Source organism: Pelophylax lessonae (genome assembly GCF_965119305.1).
Source record: "Pelophylax lessonae genome assembly, chromosome: 1".
Classification (NCBI taxonomy): Eukaryota; Metazoa; Chordata; class Amphibia; order Anura; family Ranidae; genus Pelophylax; species Pelophylax lessonae.
The window spans coordinates 122,346,590-122,368,003 of record NC_138768.1 but is presented as its reverse complement, the minus strand read 5'-3'; the positions used below and the strand labels follow the sequence as shown (position 1 = coordinate 122,368,003).

The window sequence follows — 21,414 nt, the reverse complement described above, 5'->3', positions numbered from 1 at the left end:
GCACCGCCAGGTGCAGATCCTGCAAGCGCTCCGGAGTCAGCTGAAGGTTTGAGGGGGAAAAAACTGCCCGCCGGCCGAGAGAGAAACTCGATCTTGTATCCAGATCGAACGATTTCCTGAACCCACCTGTCCCGAATGCGGTCCAGCCAGGGTTGAAGAAAACCGAGCAAACGTCCCCCCACCCCAGAACTGGGTGAGGGCGTCCCTTCAGGCCGTATTGTTATGGGCAGCGGACCCGGACTGGCCGGACTTCTGCTTACCCATCCACGGCTTCTTGTGGGAGCCTTGGCCCTTGAAGGGCTTGCCCTTATAGTGCGACCGAAAGGCACGAAAGGACCCCTGAGAGGGCCTAAAGGAGGCATTCTTCTTACCACGAACAAACTTATTCTTGTGAGTTTGGGGCAAGAGAGTGCTCTTACCCCCGGAAATTCCCTTTATCAGAGTATCCAAAGATTCGCCAAAAAGGCGAGATCCTGCGTATGGCAAATTAGCTAAAGTCTTGCGAGAAGATTGGTCAACAGACCAACATTTCAGCCATATCAGGCGACGGTTCAATACCGCCACACTTGAAAGGCGCGCAGCCAAAGGGACCATATCTAAGTCCGCATCACACAAATACATGACACCCTGATGAATTTGATCCACCATAGCCAAAGTTGTCGGTGGGGCAGTGTCAGCCACCAGGGTGCGCCTGAGCACCTGCTTCCAATCCGCAATAGCCTGGGCTCCCATAATGGAAGCAAAAATAGGCTTCAGCATAGAACCAGCAACCGTATAAGCATGACGGGCCAGAGACTCCAATCTCCTGTCCGTCGGGTCCCGGAACACCGGGGTATCCTCAGCAGGGATCGCAGTGGATTTATTCAAAATCGCCACCGCGTGATCCACCTGAGGCGGCACACACCAACGCTCATCAGTGGTGGGTGTAAATGGATAACGCAGTTTGAACCTACTCGGCACAGCAAAAGGCTTCTTTAAATTGCGCCATTGCTCATCAACCGCGCGCTGAAATTCCGTAGAGCAAGGAAAAACCTGCGATGTTTTGCGTTTTCTTTGCGTCCCATAAGAGGACATCAAAACAGGAGGACATGGTTCATCCTGCAAATGCAGCATTTGCTTGATAGAAGCAACCAACTCATCCATGAGTGCAAGCTCTTCAGACGAGCCAGGGGGAGAATTATCAACCCCTTCTACCTCAGCCTCCCCCTCAGACCCCACAAGGTCTAGAGATGAGCGAGACCCTGAGAAGGGCACTCCAGCCATAGCAGCCCCATCGCCCTCTGAATCAGAGGAAATAGGCACTCTGGGGCATTTGGTGGATCGATCAGCCACCAGCATCTGCACCTGAGCAGCCAAGTTCGCCACAATAGTAGCCAGATCAGCCCCCTCGGGGGATGCAGCAGCCCCTTGGCCCCCCACCAGGGTGGGAAGAAACTTGCAATCCTGAGAATCAGGGTTCATACACATTTTCACCAATAAAATTCCATGACTTTTCCCATGACTTCACGTAAATATTCATGACCTAATGTTTCATGAAATGTCTAGGTATACATGTTAAATAAGAAGACAATCCATGTCACACCCAACATATTTTTACTAAAATAAATGACAATCTTTGTAGTGTACAGTACCTCTGCAGTTAGGGTTTAGTTTCTGGATACAGCGTGACTCAAAATGGTCCCTTGTTTTACAGTGGATGAGATGGAAGCACCGCTGCCGCAGCTGGGAGTCGGTGTCACTTCAGGCGCACAGGTGAAAAAGCCAGCGATCGGATTGGAAGCTGTCAAGCACGCAGCTGCAGACTGGTGCTTTGCACCTTTAGCGTGGCTAGACAGCGCTGCCTCTCCCATGTTCGAAATGTCAAACGTTTTACGACACACACTGTACATTTAGCGGACATGATACAGGAGAAGGTCAGAGGCTGCAGACATGATACAGGAGGTGGTCAGAGGCTGCAGACATGATACAGGAGGTGGTCAGAGGCTGCGGACATGATACAGGAGGTGGTCAGAGGCTGCGGACATGATACAGGAGGTGGTCAGAGGCTGCGGACATGATACAGGAGGTGGTCAGAGGCTGCGGACATGATACAAGAGAAGGCCAGAGACTGCAGACATGATAGAAGATAGAAGAGCACAGGGGAAGCAGAGAGCACTGGAGGAGCTGAAGGGCACAGGGTGGGGGGACTGGAGAGAATTAAGGGGGGTTTGGAAGGTGCGGGGGGGGGGGGGAGCATGGAAAACCAGGGGGATGGAGAGCACAGGGGGACTGGAGAGCACTGTCTGGGGGAACTGGAAATCACTGAGGGGGGAGCCAGGGAGCTGAAGAGCAGTGGGGGAGCCAGAAAGCATGGGGGGGGGGAGATGAAAAGCACTGTGGGGAGCTGAAGAGCACCGGGGGGGCTAAGAGCACGGGGGGCTTAAGATCACTGGGGGACTAAAGAACACTGGGGGGGGCTAAAGAACACCGGGGGGGGGCATTTTTACATTCAGCGTGTAGCACTGGTACAGGTAGGTGTCCTTCCAGGTCCGCAGTTTGCCCTTACTGTCAGTCACTGGCCAGCAGCAGACGAGGAGATGACCCAATCAGGCAGCGGGGAGGGCCGGCCGCGGTTTGCCTGGAGACACTGTGACTGGCTAGCAGCAGCAGTAACAGCCAGGAGATTATCAACCAATGAGGCAGCGGAAGCGTCACTGGAGGGCGGGCCGGCCGCATGAACATGATGACGCGGGGGGCGGTAACCAAAACGGTTACCGCCCCCTTCCGCGTCATCATCACGTTCATGCGGCTGGCCCGCCCTCCAGTGACGCTTCCGCTGCCTCATTGGTTGATAATCTCCCGGCTGTTACTGCTAGCCAGTCACAGTGTCTCCAGGCAAACCGCAGCCGGCCCTCCCCGCTGCCTGATTGGGTCATCTCTTCGGCTGCTGCTGGCCAATGACAGCACGCGCATACCGCGGACCCGGAAGGATGCTAATACAGCGAAATGTAAATACAGTATGTGGCAATATAATTATCATAAAATAATTCAAATAATTAAGCATCCGCTCCCCCACAGTAATTTAATTCCATGACTTTTCCAAAACCTAGTGTGTTTCCTAATTTTCCATGACCTTTCCAGGCCTGGAAAGTGTCATCTAAAAATTCCAAAACTTTTCCAGGATTTCCAGGACCGTATGAACCCTAGAGAATCCATGCCCCAGTAAAAGTAGAAAAAAAGGAGTACTGCCCCTTTAAGACCGCGGCGAGCGTAGCCACCGCACCCTACTGAATACACCGACCCCCACAGGGATAAGAACACTGGGCAAGGAATACAGGAAAAAGAAAGGTAAAAACCTCCTGGAGAGATCACACAGGCTGCTGCCACCGATCGCTGTCCCAGAGCAAAAGGAAGTGATGCAATGACTGACCGCCCTATAAAGCCTCTGCAAGGCTACACAAAAATTGGCCGCTTGGCTGAGGATTCCTTAGGCACAGAGGAAAATGGCGCCGACATGTGGCCTGATCGCCGCCAAAATGGCAGTGTTTGGCGCCAAAACGCCGCGCCATACCACACAGGACCGGGCACCATAAAATATGCGCAAAAAAATGGTGGGCCGCAGTAGCGATCGCCGCACCGCATGTCTAGCCCAGACTGCTTCATGCAGGCACACAGCAGAGCGGGAGAGCCCCCCCCCCCCCTCGCAGCCCACAGACAGGCAGCTATTCCACACAGGAATCTGACAGGGAGCTCAGCATTTTCACAGACATGCAGGGTCACACAGTCACAGACTGACACCCAAATAGAGTTACACTTACCAGTCCGGATGGCGTGGGGAGCCTTCTCCAGCGACCAAACCGCTGCACTGAGGACAGGAAGTGTCGCAGCCAGGACGCAGTGGAACTGCGGTGCGAAACCGCAATGGCGTCCAGTGAGGTAGCCACCTCACCGATAGCATCCCTGCAGCGAACAGGGATGGGTCGTTCAATATGCCAGGGAAACCTGTGCTGAACGCTCGATGGCAGGCAGGGAAGCCCCTGGCCCTGAACCCTGGGATCCAGGGTGGCCAGACTGAGACCCAGCTCCGCATGATCATCTTCATCAGAAGAAGCTAACTAATGCTGAAAATGAACAGCTAAGTAAAAGAAAGAGAAAAAAACTCCAAATAAAATCAAAAAGAGAAAAGAGGCTGAGACTGAGAGCCCCAGCACAGGAACAGCCTGCTACTCCTAAGCTAGGCATTAGAAACTGAGTTGGGAATGCAGGGAGGTATTGACTGAGGGGACCACCCCCTGGGGGTGGGATATGCTAAAAGCTTTGATATTAACAAATTTTGTTGCCTAGCTACTCCTGCGGAGAAAGGTCAATAACCCCATTAGTGATGAATATGAAGTGGCGGCGACTGTCGGAGGACGTAAGAGAAATATGGTTTTTGATTTAAACACATTGCTAATAGCACTATCTACAGGTTTAGCATTAAAATATTGATATTTTCACTGCTTAGCACTAAAAATTGTCATTTTAACACTTTTTTTCAGTGTCAGCAAAAAATGCGGCTCTGTCAGTCAATGTCATTATTTTTGTCAGTAAAAAGTTGTGCTATTTGTAAATTTTGGTGTCCGGACAGTAAGTTTCACTTCAGGGGGTTGGGACATAAACAATGCAGGAGCCGAGGCGGAAGTGATTACTGCAATGCTCCACAGAATGGAATAAACACACCCGGGGGCGGGGCCAGGACACTGTCCCCGGTATGTACCCACCTCCGCAGGATGTCCTCCTCCACCCTAAGAGAGGCTGTGGAATCACCGCTACCGGACACCGCCACCATGAACAGCGCGGCGCTCTGCTCCCGGAGCTTACTCAGCACCGGGCTGTCCCCGTCTCCGGAGTCTCTCTCCGCCATCACACCGAATTACCCGCCTATCATCCGGCCAATCGAAACGTTCCCCGCCCCTCACCTGGGTGTGGCCCAAATATCCTCACTTCACTGCCGTGGTCATGTGATCCACTGAAGAGAAAACTTTATTGGAGTGTACAGACAAGGACAGGAGGAGAGTCAGTGGAACCGAGATAAGACATCTCAGCGACTGAGGGGGTGGGTGTGTCGGAGCCTATAGTGTGACGAGTTACATCCCATCCCTTTATTGGGTCCTTATATGCAGCTAAATGGTGGGATCTGAGGATGAGTGCTAATGATGTGAGGATGATGGGGGATGGTTGAGTGATGGGGGAAGGGGAGGGGGCAGTGACACCAGAGGCTGATGAGCCGCTAGGCTCCTTACATTCAGACCCCATCACTCCCCTTCACCCAGACCCTTGTCACTCACCCCTCCCCCAGACCCTCTTCACTTTCCCTTCCAAAAACCCCCTGTCACTTATCTCCCGCCCCCCCCAATACCTTGTCACTTATCTCCCCCCCCCACCCCAATACCTTGTCACTTATCACCCCCCCCACCCCCAATACCTTGTCACCTATTCCCCCCCCCCCCAACCCCAATACCTTGTCACCCCAATACCTTGTTACTTATCCCCCCAACCCCAATACCTTGTTACTTATCACCCCCCCACCCCCAATACCTTGTCACTTATCACCCCCCCCCACCCCCAATACCTTGTCACCTATCCCCCCCCCCCAACCCCAATACCTTGTCACTTATCCCCCCAACCCCAATACCTTGTTACTTATCACCCCCCCCACCCCCAATACATTGTTACTTATCACCCCCCCCACCCCCAATACCTTGTCACTTATCACCCCCCCCACCCCCAATACCTTGTCACTTATCTCCCCAACCCCAATACCTTGTCACTTATCACCCCCCCCCACCCCCAATACCTTGTTACTTATCTCCCCCCCAACCCCAATACCTTTTCACCTATCCCCCCCCAACCCCAATACCTTGTCACTTATCCCCCCCCCCCACCCCCAATACCTTGTCACTTATCCCCCCCCCCCCATACCTTGTCACTCATCTTCCCTCCCCCCAAAAAAAACCCTTGTCACTCACCCCCCCCCCATGCTCAGACCCTTGCCAGTCATCTCCCCCCCCCCCCCACCCAATACCTTGTCACTCACCCCACATCCTCAGATCCTTGCATCTCATCTTCTTCCAGCCCCCATTACTTCCCCCAAGCCCCTTGTCACTCAACCCCCCCCCCCCCCTTCTCAGACCGTTGCCAATCCTCTTCCTCCAGCCCCCATTACCACCCCTCCCCCAATCCCTTTCCATTCATCTTCCTCCAGTCCCCATTACTCCCCCCCCCAATCCCCTGTCACTTACCCCCCATCCTCAGACCCTTGCCATTCATCTTCCTCCAGCCCCCATTACTTACCCCCCCAAACCCTTGTTACTCACCCCCCCAGATCACTTACATCCCCAGACCCCTATTACTTCCCCCTGCCCCATCCCCATACCTTATCACTCACCCCCCCCCCATCCTCAGACCCTTGCCGCTCATCTTCCTACAGCCCCCATTACTTACCCCCCCCAAACCCTTGTTACTCACCCCCCAGATCACTTACATCCCCAGACCCCTGTTACTTCCCTCCATCCTATCCCCATACCTTGTCACTCACCCCCCCCCCCCCATCCTCAGACCTTTGGCACTCATCTTCCTTCAGTCCCCATTACTCCCCCTCCCATCTCCAAACCCTTGCCAATCACCCCATCCTCAGACCCTTGCCACTCCTTTTCCTCCAGCTCTCACTATTCCTTCAACCCTTGTCACTCACCTCCCCCCTGATCACTTACATCCCCAGACTCCCATTACACCCCCCCCCCCCCGTCATATCCTCAAACCCTTGCCACTCACCTCCCCCAGGCCCCCACCACTTACCTTCCCCCGTGTCACTATCGATACACCTCATCCAACACGAATCAGCCCTTATTGAGTAGTAGTTCCTCTCATGTATGTATGTAGGGATGTAAGATGGAGATGACATATACCCGCCTTCCAGCGGTGTAGCCTCTGACGTGAGGTGCCTGACGCTCACACAGTGACGTAACCACAAGCGGAGAACCGGACAAGATTTCTCCTCAGCTTTGTGAAGCTTTTTCCACCATTACTTCATCCGCCTCAGCCGGCTGACAGACACTCTCACCATTCAAATTTCCCCACCCATTGTTTGCATGTTTACCATTATGGACTCTAGATGGACTCTTTTAAAGCGGAGTTCCGGCCTCGGGGTGAATTTTAGATAAAAATACCCCCGGAACAGTCAGGGCTAGTACATTCCATAATGGATAGGCTCTGAACTGTCCCGGGTCGCACTTACCTTTTAGAAGAAATACTTACCTTGAAATTTTCTTCTCCAGCGCTGCCATCTCAGGTGTGGGCAGCAGAAGCCAGCGCGTCCTCTTTCTGCCTCCTCTTCGGTGACGTCGGAGGTCCCAGAATGCCTGGCCTCCGCTCGTCACTTCTGGTGCAAACGCGGCATCCCTGCACAGCTTCTGGGCATACCCAGAAGCTGTTTAGCAGGGAATGAGGCGCCGCCACCGGAAGCGATGACGTTCAGCTCCCAGGAGTCATCGCAAGCTGGAAATGACGGCGCGGGCCACGGCCGCAGAGGAAGGAAGTGTAAGAAAGGTGAATATTTTTTCTTCTAAAACAAGGTAAGTGAACAAAAAAATTTTTGGGGGCCGGAACTCCGCGTTAATGACTTTTTAGGATTTTAGGACAAAGTGTGCAATAGTCTGGTGATAATAATTATAGTCTGGTGCATCAGAGTCATCAGTGTTTTCATTGTTTTAATTGAAAACAACATTTGAAGGTGGTAAGGGGATACCACCATTCCTGCGCTACTAAAATTTAAATCTGATATTGCCTTACTTATAGTGTAATATTTCATACACATTTCACTTTTTTTATTTTATTGCCATCTAAGTAGCAGCATTGTGGTTTTTGGATACTTTGTACTCCTAAGCGCATAGGATCACTTTAATCGCCTAGTTTTTTGATAGGCAGTTGTGCAAGTGTTTTTCCATTAAATGTAAAAATATAATAGCCAGTTTGGAGTAGTTTCTGCCTTTTTGGGTCAGTTTCTTAAGGCCTCTTTCACACGGGCGCTCCGTATGTCCGTATATCACCCTATCCGTTTGCGGGTGATATACGGACATAATGCATGTCAGTGTGATTGCGGATGACCATCCGCTGACATCCGATTTGCATCCTTTCAGTTCTGTTCCGTTTTTTGGAACGGAACAGAACCCTATTTTTCTTCCGTTTTAAAAAAAACGGAAAGGACGCAAAATCGATGTCAGCGGTGTCATCCGCTGACATCCGCAATCCCATAGACATACATTATGTTCGTATATCATCCGCAAATGGATGGGATGATAAGCGGACATACGGACCGGATGACACAAGTGTCATCCATGTCCGTAAAAAAAAAAAAAAGTGCTGGAGCGCATCGAAATACGGTCCGCTCCGTGTGAAAGAGGCCTAACAGTAATGCAAAGAAACCTAAATATGGAAAACACATATTTATCAGGGCTGAATTACTTAACCTCCCTGGCGGTCTGATTATGTCAGTATTTTTGAATGTCAAAGCGGTACATTGTTTTGCATGGAAATCTGTTGTTTTATATTGTAGGCCTGTAATTCATTGGAATAAAACAGTAAGGCTCCTTTCAGACGGCCCGCTCCGCTGCTGTAGTCCGCTGCGGGACTTTTTTTTTTTCTTTTCCACGGAGCGGATGACATTTGTGTCATCCGCTCCGTGTGTCCGCATATCATCCCATCCGTTTGCGGATGATATGCGGACATAATGTAAGTCTATGGCATTGCGGATGTCAGCGGATGACACCGCTGACATCCGATTTTCCTTCCTTTCCGTTTTTTACACGGAAGGAAAAATAGGGTTCTGTTCCATTCGTAAAAACGGAACAGAACTGAAAGGAGGAAAATCGGATGTCCACGGATGGTATTCCGCTGACATCCGCAGTGCCATTCACTTACATTGATGTCCGCAAATCATCCGCAAAAAAATAGGATGATTTGCGGACACACGGAAAGCAGCGGAGCGGCCGTGTGCAAGGAGCCTAAAAGTGAATACAAATTATTAATAAAAATAAACAGAATAAAACAGTAAAGTGCAGGCAGGGCACTGGACAAAGCACTAGGGACAAAACTGAGATGAAATGGTTGGATACAGTAAATGAATCCCAACATTACAATGTATCATGTCATGTTTTGTGTACTTTTTTGAATTTCCCGCCCGTTCCCCCCCCCCCCCCCCCCCCATGTTGGAACGCATGGCACATGCGCAGTAAGTATTCTCGTCCGAACGTCACTTCCGGTTGCAGAATCAGATAGGTAGCGATATTCTGATAGAACACCGCCATTGGCCGTAGGACATCGGGGGACCGTAGGGGCAAGGTAAATTCTACTACAGGGTAATCTCGAGTCTAGCTCGGGGCTACCTCTTTTGGTACTCAAAATGAACCCCGAGCCACACTCAGGATTACGGCCAGGGAAATTAAAGTATAACTAAAGGGAAAAGGTTTTTTTTTTTAGTTTTGGATAATGTGGAGATTGATTAGACCCCCTGTCAGGTTTTTATTGCTGTCTGTGTCCCCCGTTTGGGAGATTCACCCTCTCCATTTGTCCTGTTTATTGTTATTAAAAGTGAAAGAAAATCCTACATTTTGGGTTGTCCCAGAAAACTGATAGAGGGGAGATCTTCCAATAGGGACACTGGTTCTGGTGACCTGGGGGGTCCCCAAGGGATTATTTTAATTTCTAGGGATTTCCTCCCACTTCCTGTTTTGGCTATGGAACAGAAGTGAAGGGAAATCTCCCCAATGATAAAGCTGTCTTTTGTATTGGTGGAAGAAGGGGATTTATTTATGTGTGTGATTTTTGATACTATTTTCATTTAATATTTGACATTAATAAAGATATTTTTTATTTACTTAATTGAACTTAGTTGTTTTGATCCTGTGAAAGCAGCTTCCCTTTGACTGGTATTCCAGTCACCCTTTTTCTTTTGCATTAATACCTATGCTGCAAGGACCACACTGACTCCTGAGTTGACATATTTCTACAGTTTAACCGCCTAAGGACCACCCCACGTACATATACTGCTGCAGGGCGGCCCTTAAGCACAAAATTATGTACCTGTAAGCTACTTTTTTCTTCAGCCCTGGGGCGCACGCCCCGCCGGACCCCACTCCCACTGTGATTAGACATAGCGGAAACAAATCAGTGGGTCCGCCCGCCAGAAACCCAACAGAATGGCGGTCTGCCTATGTAAACAAGTACAATAGTAAGGAAGACAGAGATCTTGTGTTTCTGCTAAGCAGGAACATGGATCTCTGTCTTCCCTCAGTTAAACCATCCCCAACAAAGTAGGAAATCACTCCCTAGGAACACATTTAACCCTCGATCGCCCCTGATGTTAAACCCTTTCCTACCAGTGTCAGTGCAGTGACAGTGCATTTTTTTAGCACTGATCACTGTATTAGTGTCTCTGGTTCCCAAAAAGTGTCAGGTGTCTGATTTGTCCACCGCAATGTCGCAGTCCCACTAAAAATTGCTGTTTTTTGCAATTACTAGTAAAAAATAAAAAAAAATCCATAAATATATCCGTAGTTTGTAGACTCTATTAACGTTTGCGCAAACCAATCAATATAAGCTTATTGGGATTTGTTTTACCAAAAACGTAGCAGCATACACATTAGCCTAAACTGATAAAGAAATTCGATTTTTACATTATTTTTATTGGATGTGTTTTATAGCAGAAAGTAAAAAATATTGTTTGTTTTTCAAAACTGTCGGTCCTTTTTTAATTTGCGCAAAAAAAATAAAACTGCAAAGGTGATCAAATACAACCAAAAGAAAGCTATATTTGTGGGGAAAAAAGGACAATTTTATTTGGGTACAGCATCACACGACCGTGCAATTGTCAGTTAAAGCAACGCAGTGCCATATCGCAAAAAATGGCCTAGTCAGGAATGGGGGGGGGGGGGGGGGGGGGGGGAGGGTGAACCTTCCGGACCTGAAGTGATTAAACCATTTTACCTCTTTATTAGCACTAAAACTGAAGGGTTCTAATTCTTCTCCCCTGTATCCATTCCACTGGATATCACGTCATGAGAAAAAATACCTCACATTTTGATGAAATACCCCCTGCTTTATTTTAGTAGTGTTTTTTGTTAATTGCAAAAAAATTTTTTGTAAAAAGCTACAAGTTATTTTATCTCAGATTTTGGGGTCAATTCACTAAGACCTAAATAACAGCAATAAAAATGCAGTAAAATAATGCATGCGGTAAGCCAGTTGCGAAAGTTCAATTCACTAAGTATTTTGTGATAACAAATGCAGTATTTTTTCAATTCTGTGGTGATCACCACATTTTCTCATGCAGTAATTTTCTGCAAGTGTCGGGGGTTAAGTGTTGTTTAAGGTCATTTCCTGTAGGCGGAGCCGGGTGTTGCATAATTTCCACCTCGATGTCGGGCCTGAGTGAGAGAGGAGAAACCAAACATGGTGGATTTGGTGGAGCATATGGTAAGTTGCTAGCTGCACCGTTACAGCCTACTGCAGTGGGATCTCTGCTTGCAAGCTCTGCATGACACATTTGTACAACCTCACTACTACTGCATAAAACATCCACATTTAACGCCATCATTTCCTTTTGCTTGTGCACCATGTGCAGCAATACAGCATCCATCTTGAATTTTACCACTCTCTGCATGCATGCACCATTGCAGCAATACTACATCCCACCATGCATGTCACTGCCAGCAAACTCTGCTTGCACTTTTGGCATATGGATGCATACACTGCATACTCTATTATTCATGATCTATACCTGTAACCCATGTGTGTATTTTTTTTTTAATATAATACAGATGCAGCAGTCTGCAAATGTGAATATGGAGACACAAGACAGAGACTGGAGTCGTCTTCTTCCAATGGTGAAGGTAAAGTTTGCACAGTCCCCGTGTTTCTGTCTTTTTTTTTTTTCTGTATCGTTCATTGATGGACGCAGTCTTCTGATCCATGTCAGTAGGGTTATACTGCCCCCCTACAGGAGTAGGACCCTAGGCAGAAAAAAAGTTCTGGCTACGCCTATGGGCAGTTCCAGAGGGTACACCCTCTCTGTTCCTGCATAGGATGTCAGTTTTAATCGGCCTTCTCAGGAGTAAGGACCTAGTTCCTTGCTGGGATCTTTGGTCCTGGCATAAAAGTATTTTTTTATGTAGATTTTTTTTTAGCTAGCCTTTTTCCCCGTAATTTTTTCCTGTGAGATCTTCAAGCAACTATGCCGGGCTGGGCGACGGGCTGGATATCTAGATCCAGTGGTCATCCCAGTCTGGCCAGCAAGCGCATACAGACCTTTGCTCCGCTCTGGACGGGCACTGGCCCCGCGAGTTAAACGTCTCGCCAGGTTGCACACGACAGGGTCTAGGCCTATGTCGCAGCGTTCCTATTTAGGCCGACAGCCCACACACTGCAGTGGAGAGGGGTCCTGTCAGGAGATGGCGCCCATCTGTGTTCCTAGTACTGTGAGTAAATGCCCCCCCCCCTCTTCCCTGGCGGATTTTGGGGTGGAAGTGGGCCCCTCCCTGGAAAGGTCGGATCCTCACACTCCTGGGTTTCCCTCTGTCCTGTGCAACCCCCCCCCCCCCCCCTCCCTTCCATGTGGGGGACTGTTTGGGCCTTCCTGAGGCTGGGACCTTGTGTGCAGGCCGCATGGGGGGCCAGGGGGTGCACCGTCCGCGGCGCTCGGTCGGTTCCTCCAGGGCTTCCTGGTGCAGGATGGTGTAGGAGGGCTGGTGGGGGTCTCCCTGGGGGTCCTGTTGCGGTGTGGGGCTGCCATTTTGTTGTATCTTAGTCTGCTATTATGGCGGCTATCTTGTTACACCCGTTTTCGGCCATTTTGCGGTGGATTCTCTGCTGAGAATCTAGGTGGGAGTGCCTGGATGCGTTTTCCGGGAGGTGGAGCCCCTCTCTTCACCCGGGGCAGTTCCCATTGCTCACTCCCCTATGGGAGGGCTTGCTGGGTACATTTGCTATTCCTGAGACTGCATTTTGGGACAGTGGGTTCTGGGGGCCTCTCTCTCTCTGTTTCTCTGTTTCTCTCTGTTGGGGGTCTGCGGGCGTACCTGACCTTCGGGGGGCGTGTAGCATGGTGGAATTGTTTTTTGCAAAAAAAAATAAAAATTTTTGTTGTTTTTTTGCAAATTTTGCTGGCGGTTCTTCTGGGTCAGTATGGACCCTGCAGACCATATCACCCCCACCTGACCCCCTCATGGAGGCCTCAGGGCCTTTCCCGAGCTCCACTGTCCATCAATGCATTTTCGTCAGTTCAGGCAGCATTTGGGCCCGGGTGGAGTTGGCCTTGAGAGGGCGAGGTATGCTGAAACGTTTCTCCGCCTACACCTGCCTCATCTGATGTCTCGGATTCTGAGTCTGACTCAGCCGCCGCAGATGTGGACCTCCCTGCCGGGTTTGTTACCTCGCGCCCGGTCTCCTCGGATACTGAGGATGACATTTACAGGCGCTAGTGGATGCACTGGTTGTTTAGGTGCGTGACACCCTGCTATTTGGAGACCGCAGCCGCCTGGGGTGTTGGTTGCATCTGGCACACATGCATCCGGAGCAGCCTAATTTGCTAGCATGCTCATAAAGCATGTGACCATCTAAAATGGTCCCCTGAGGTGTTTAAGCGGCTGCTAGACGTTACCCTTTTGAGGAGTCTCTGGTAAGGTGGACTGTACCGCCTAAGGTGGACCTATGGTCTCTAGGCTGGATAGGACTTCCGTTGTTCCGGTGGGGGTATCCCCATCCTTTAAGGACCTGGGGGATAGGATGGCATGGGCTGTGACGGGCGTGGTCTGCACTGGGTACAGTGTTTATGATTGTCCTTGCCATGAAGACTCTGCGGAGCGAGTCCCTCCTGCCCTGGGGGAGCTGTTGGACAACTGGCGCGGGGGCTGCAATTTGTTGCGATGCCACGCTGGGCACGGATCCTTTATTGGGTCACCTGTCGATTTCGGCGGTGGTTATCCAGCATATCCTTGGCTGGGGTGTTGGTCTGCAGAATGAGCTTCTAAGGAGGCCTTAATGGATCTCCCTTTTCCGGGAGATCGCCTGTTTGTCGCTGCCCTGGATGACATTGTATAAGGGTCTCACGGGGGGAAGAGTGCTTTTCTTCCACAGGCTAACAAGGGGAAGTGCCTTCCTCGTGGACGGGGTCCATTCTTTTCGGCTCACGGACAGTTTCTTTGTCCCTCGGGGATAGTCGATATGGCGCAGTCCTTCAAGACTTCCTCGGGTGGTTCTAAACGACCCTGGTCTGGCAAACCAGAGATCGTTTCTTTCCAGACCTGCGGACAAGGCCTACTCGGCCTGAAGGTGCGTCCTCACCCATATCCGGGTGGGGGGTACGTCCTTGCCAGTTCTCGGACCTGCGGCTGGCCCAGATCCCAGGCAGCTGGGTTCGGGAGGTCATGCGGTCCAGTTGCTAGATCGAGTTTCAATCCGTTTTTTCCGGTAAGGTTTTTCCCTTTCAATGTACGGCTGTCTCTGGATCTCTTGCAGGCACTCTATGGGGAAGCTCAGGCTCTAGTTCAGTGAGGCTGGACCTACTGGCCCTTGATGGTCCCATGCGGATCAGAAATTCTAGCTGGTATTGGTTCGCACGATGGTGGCTTCCCTACATCAGGGGGATTCCTGGCCTCCATAGACATGACAGATGCCTACCTTCACATCCCATTATGTGCAGGACACCAACGGGTTCTCCATCCTTACTGTGGGGAAGGATCTCTATTGGTTTTTGGCATTACCCCTTGGTCGATTCTATTCCTCGGGTCTTCACCAAGGTGTTGGCTCTGGTCCTGGCTCTGTTGCGGCTGCGGGGTGTATCGGTCCTGGGTTCCTTACCGATCTGCTCCTACAATGCTGACGGCAAATTTGGAAGTCGCCATGAGAACTCTGGAGGAGTTTGGGTGGGTTCTGAACCTTCAGAAGTCATCCCTGGTCCCTTCCATGAGACTGGACTATCTGGGTCTGGCTTTGGACTCAGTCAGGGTGTTTCTCCCTCCGGGGAAACAACTCTTGGAACTTCAGACTACGGTTCAACGGTTACTGTCCAGCACATGGTCGTCCCTTCAGACCTGCATGCAAGTTCTGGGACTGATAGTATCGTCTTTCGAGACGGTCCCTTTCGCTCAATCCCTCTCGAGGATTCCCCAGAATTTGATCCTTCTCAAATGGGACTAGAGCCCTAACTCTCTAGTCATTCGGATCCAGCTGAGCCAGGTGACCAGGGAGTTTTGATCTGGAATCCTTCCTCCCCTTTTTACTGGACAATTGTCACCTTGGATGCAAGCCTGTCCGGGTGGGGAGGAGTCCTTGCTCAGCATAACCCATACTGAGTATGCAATTATCACCCAAAAGGACGCTCTGTATTCAGAGTAGGGATAGACCGATATGGTTATTTTCAGGGCCGATACCAATATTTTGGTCTCAAAGTATTGGTATCGGTCAATATTTTGTACATTCAACCACTTAACGCAAAGTGGCATAGACCTACATCAGCTGACTTTAAGTGGTTGTTACCGGGGTGATGCCTCTAGCTAGAGGCATCATCCCGGTACCGTTCTTTAGAGCCAGGGGTCGGCTTTCCAGCGGTATCGACCAATGCGGCTCGGGAGGTGCTCAATTGTTACCCCGGCGAGCAGGAGGGGGCGTTCTCCCCCCCCCTTCCGCGGCTCTGCCCGGGTCTCCCGTCCCACCGGGAGACCCGAGCAACCAGTCAGCGCGTCCACCGGCTGGATGGAGTCCCGATCAAAGCTGCTTCCGATGACGTAACCTGGAGGCGGCGTCCATGACGTCACATCCGGGTTACGTGGCTGCTAAAGGCGGCAGTTTCAAAAAGTGAATGTATTCAAAAATGCCGTTTTCAGTGTTTTGAATACATGGAAGTGCAGGGGAGGGGTTTGGGGTCTTTTAGACCCCCGGTCCCTCCATAAAGAGTACCTGTCACTGCATATTGCTGTCACAAGGGATGTTTACATTGCTTGTGACAGCAATAAAAGTGATCAGATTTTTTTTTCTTTTAAAAACCTGTGTTAAAATAAAAAAAAAAAAATTAAAAATTAATAGGAAGAAAAAAAAAATAATTTTAGCCGCCCCCATTGCCGTGAGCTCGCGAACAAAAGAAAACGTATATGGGAAGTCGGGCCGCAAATTAAATCGCCGTTCAAACCACACATGTGAAAAGCGTCACCTATGGAGTTTTTTATTGACCGTAGATTGTCGCCATTCCGCAGGTGTGCGCAATTTTAAACGGTAACATGTTGGGTATCTATTTACTCGACGTGACATCATCTTTCACAATATACAAAAAAATGGGCTAACTTTACCGTTTAGCTTTTTTTTAATGTAGTGAAATATAATTTTTCGTAACTTTTTCCAAAAAATGCCGTTTGAAAGACCGCTGCACAAAAAATCGCAATAAGCGTATTTTGATTGGTTTGCGCAAAAGTTATTGCGTTTACTAACTACGGGAAAGATTTGTCATTTTTATTGGTTTTTTTTTTTTAACAAGTAATGGCGGTGATCTGTGATTTTTTTTTTTTTTTTTGCGGGACTGCGACATTGCGGCGGACAGATCGGACCCCTGACTGACATTTTTGACACTTTTGGGGGTACCAGTGACATTATTACAGCTATAAATATGCACTGTTACTGTACTAGTGACACTGGCAGGGAAGGGGTTTACTTTATTGGTGATCAAGGGGTTAAGTGTGAGCCTAGGGGCGTGATTCTAACTGTCAGGGGGCATGGCTTGTGAAGTAATCACAGGGACATGCGATCCTATATAGCAGGATCACAAAGCCTCTGTGATCACTTCAGAGAGAATGACAGACAGCTGTGTTTACATCAGCTGTCTGTCTCCCTCTCCTGCGGGAGATTGCGAGTGGCAGGCGGACATGGGAGCCGCCTGTCACACACACTGGCTCCCCAGGGAACGAGCGGGGGTTGGAGTGCGCCGCCGCAGGCGCACGCTCGCCCCCTACAGGCTCGTGGGAGAGTGACGTACCCCTATATCACTTTGCCCAGGAGAGGCTGCCTGCCGCAGTAAATAGTTGTGCGGCAGTCGGCAAGTGGTTAAATATTGATTTTAACTTGTGAACAAAGTGTCAAAAATGGGCCTGGGGCTAAAGTTTTGAAAAATAAAGATCATTTTTGACACAAATCTGGTACTGAACATGTTAATGTTTGTTTATTTCCATCAATCTAATAACCATGAAATGAGAGAATAGTCCATAAATAGACCCCAATACATCATCACATTAGTAGCGCTAGACTGAATATCCACCAGCTCACCAGTACATCCACCCTAGAATCAGTGAGTGAATCACAGTCCCAACATATGGTGAAAAATACTGTACTGGATAAACAGTAGAATGCTCCACATAAGTGCTCCTTCCACCACACCACGTGAGAATCGCTCCCCTTTGTAATTTCACTCACCAAAAGGTGAACATTAATGAGCCTTGTATTCAAAATCCTATGTCAGGGTCCGAGACTAGTCTTCTCCTCCGCCAACCATTAGGTGGCGATGCTCATGTAAGGGTAAAATTATGTCACATAGCATAATTCCCTTTACAAATTTTATTGAATAAACATACACACTTGAAATGCCACTCGCATATGTACAAAAGATAAAAGCAATTCCACATTAGCAGATCTGTTGGCAGATCGGTATCTCTCACCCACTTGCTGTAAGTGATACCTGGGTGATACCGCTCTGCCCGGCATACGATCTCGGAGGTCACGCGTGACACGCCCTTACATGAGCATCACCACCTAAATGGTTGGAGAAGAGTAGTCTCGGACCCTGACATGGGATTGGTAATACAAGGCTCATTAACATTCACCTTTTGGTGAGTGGTATTACAAAGGGGAGTAAATCTCACATGGTGTGGTGGAAGGATCACTTATGTGGAACATTCTACTGTTCATTGTATATTGTGGTCTATTTATGGACTATTCTCTCATTTCATGGTTTTTAGATTGATGTACTTATATAGTAGCTGCTGGACATTTATCATGTATTTATTTTCAGGACTTCATAGGCGCTGGGTATGATTTTATGGATTGATACATTTTATATTTTCACTATATTTGGAATATTGGTAATATCGGCAAGTTCTGGGGCCAATAACGATATATCGGGAAAAGTGAATATCGGCCCTCCGATAATCGGTCGATCCCTTATTCAGAGTCATTGGATCCTTCTTCCCCAGCTTTAAGAAGAAGAGCTCCATGCTTTAGCAATACATGTGAGCTATGAAAAGGCTTTACATTTATATAGATGGAGATTTAGAGAGCTTTTGGTTCCATTTGAAGGACCAGAAGTTTGGTTTACCTGTCGAAGTAAAAAACAATCAAACATGCTCAGTTAATTGATTGGCTGTCTTCAGCCTTCCAGCTTCTTGCTGAGGTAGCAATACTAACGTTAAAACTCACACATGGAAGCAGCTTGACACATGGACCGTGTCATAAGTCAAGGCAGTTATGGCTATCTTAGTAAACGAGTGTGGGATAGTGCCAGGGTTCACCACTGTTGTTGTTTTAACCACTTTAGCCCCGGAGGATTTTCCTGCTTAATAACCAGGCCACTTTTTTCAACTTGGCACTGCGCGATTTTAACTGACAATTGCGCGGTCATGCAATGCAGTACCCAAAGAAAATTTACGTCATTTTTTTCCCCACAAACCAAGCTTTCTTTTGGTGGTATTTGATCACCTCTGCGCTTTTCATTTTTTGCAATATTAATAAGATTTTGCGAAAAATTGACATTTTCTACTTTGACAGTTAAAAAATATCCAATTTTTGTCATATATTTATGCCAGAATGTATTTAGCTACATGTCTGACAAAAAAATCCTCCATGAGCGTATTTTTATCCACTTTAAGACTGGAAGATTTTACCCCATTCCTGACCAGGCTATATTTTGCGATTCAGCACTGCATTACTTTAACGGACAATTGCGCGGTCTTGCGATGCTATACCCAAATTAAATTTATGTCTCTTTTTCCCCCAACAAATAGAGCTTTCTTTTGGTGGTATTTGATCACCTGTGTGATTTTTCGTTTTTGAAGTAAAGAGCGACAATTTTGAAAAAAAATATATATATTTTCCACATTCTAATATAGAACATTCCCCCCAAAAAAATGACAAATCAAAATTTAACATTTTAGGCCAATTTGTATTCTGCTACATATTTTTGGTAAAAAAAACAAAACAAAATCGCAATAAAGCGTATCTTGATTGGTTTGTGCAAGTTATCGCATTTACTAACTACGGGAAAGATTTGTCATTTTTATTGTTTATTTTTTTTTTTATTAGTAATGGCGGCGATCTGTGATTTTTTGCGGGACTGCGACATTGCGGTGGACAGATCGGACCCCTAACTGACATTTTTGGGGGGACCAGTGACATTACTAATCAGTGCTATAAATATACTAATGACACTGGCAGGGAAGGGGTTAACACTGTTGGTGATCAAGGAGTTAAATGTATGCCTCATGCTTACTGACGTGTGTGGGGGGAGGGGTTCCGTGACAGACACAAAGATCGCAAGTTCAGCTATGCTGAATCCTGTGATCTCTCCCTGTCTGTCACTGAGAAGATCCGCCTGCTTTGTTTACACATCTTTATCGTCTTTCCCCCCCGACGATCCGATCGGGAATATCGGCAGTCATCACCGCATCTCCTCCCCTGGCTCGACTCCCGCTGTGTCTAAACACTGCAGGAGCGAGCCTCTGGTTCAGCACCTCTAAATTATTATTTTAATTTAAAAAAAAAAGTGTTCCCTCCCAGAATTAAACAGCCTGGCATTGTATGCCCAAAACAAAACGAGTATAAGCCGTCTTTGCCATGTTGATACCAGCCTGCATCATCAGGCATTAGGTTGCTTTCAGAGGAGGTCCCTAAAAAGCACCAATGCTTTACTGGATTTTTTGGTACACCCAGAGTATGGCAGCAAGAGGGGTGCTTATGTGCCACCTATCTGCCCACAAAGTGGGGTAAAGTTGGTGCTCACATCCCTCGCTAATAAATTGGTTTTAGAGGGCCACTTTAGTACCATTAACTCCCTTTATCTGTAACTGCTTCTCTACCCCATATTAAAAATAGTGTTGTGGGACTTTCTCCCTGCTATACAGAAATTGGATCCAGAATGAAAACATATCTGGTCACGTGTTTTAAGACCAAACTAGGAACTAGTTAGGAACCTGGTAATTTGACATCATTAGTAATGATCCATTAAAAGGCAAGCATCTACCGTATGTCCTGCCCAAACCAGCCTAATAGGAGTCTTTCACAGTAGGAAGCATGCTACATAAGCACGCATCACAAAAACAAAAACTAACTTCTCTGCTGAGTTTAGCTGACTAAGGCCCCTTTCACAAAGGCTTTCCAATAAGGTCCGCCTGTCAGTTTTTCAGGCGGACCTGATCGGACGCTCCATGCACCTCTATGGAGCAGTGGATGTCAGCGGTGACATGTCTGCTGACACCCGCTGCTATCTGATCCGATCCTGTCTGTAAAATCCAGACAGATGGTAACCCTATTTCCCATCCATCTGGAGGATCGGATGAAAACAGACAGGCGGTCCATTTTCATCCAATCTCCCATAGAGGAGAGCGGGGATCTGACAGGTCCGTTTCAGCACAGTGAGTGGAGACGGACCTGTCATCCGCCTGCTCAGTGGGAATTGGTTGATCGATCCACCGCTGAGCAAAACGGAGTCCGCCGGGTGGAAAGCCAGTGTGAAAGGACCCTAAAGGTTAGTCTCCTCAATTGGAACCAGCCTGAAAAATTAGTAGATGGGGGGGTCGCAGAAAAGTTCGGCCATAGGCCTGGTCTTCATTTCCATCTTTCTGTCCACAATAAGCCTGCTGAGGAGGACAGAGTAAAAGTGAACTTATGTACCCATTGTGCTTCCTGTATAAATGGCAGGAGGGATAGCTATCACATGACGGCTTAAGATGTGAATCAATGTAGTTAGATCACTCACTTTTCGCTAGTCAACACAAAGAGCACCTATAGTACAAGAAGGATGCTACATCATGAAAAAGGCTGTTTTAGAGAATAAAATGTGTTTTATTTTAATTATAGAACTCTTCACAGCCATACAGATTAGAAGATTCACTAACTTTTTTTTTTTACTGAACTTGCCAGTAAACATAATACAATAAATACATGTAGACATTTACAATATTCAAAAAAACTGTACAAATGTGCCCAAATCAAACAAATGTATGTATGTATATATATATAATTTTATTATTATAAAAGAGGGTTTTGTACTTTCAGACAAAGTTTCAAAGCAGCAAGCCTGCATCCAAGAACATCCTATGGGTTGCTTGCTGAGATTTCAATTAACATTGGTTCTGTACAGGATGTGTC

At 48.1% G+C, this 21,414-nt stretch overlaps 1 protein-coding gene across 1 annotated transcript in view; it reads right to left on the bottom strand.

Annotated features, from left to right (window-relative positions):
* The window catches only part of CENPH (centromere protein H), a 76,320-nt gene extending 71,430 nt beyond the window's left edge, over positions 1 to 4,890 (bottom strand). Inside the window, exon 1 of the mRNA XM_082242837.1 lies at positions 4,740 to 4,890. Within this exon, the coding sequence (XP_082098963.1) occupies positions 4,740 to 4,882 (143 nt within the window). The 5' untranslated portion in view covers positions 4,883 to 4,890. The remainder of the gene's footprint in view (positions 1 to 4,739) is intronic.
* Positions 4,891 to 21,414: the final 16,524 nt, after the last annotated feature.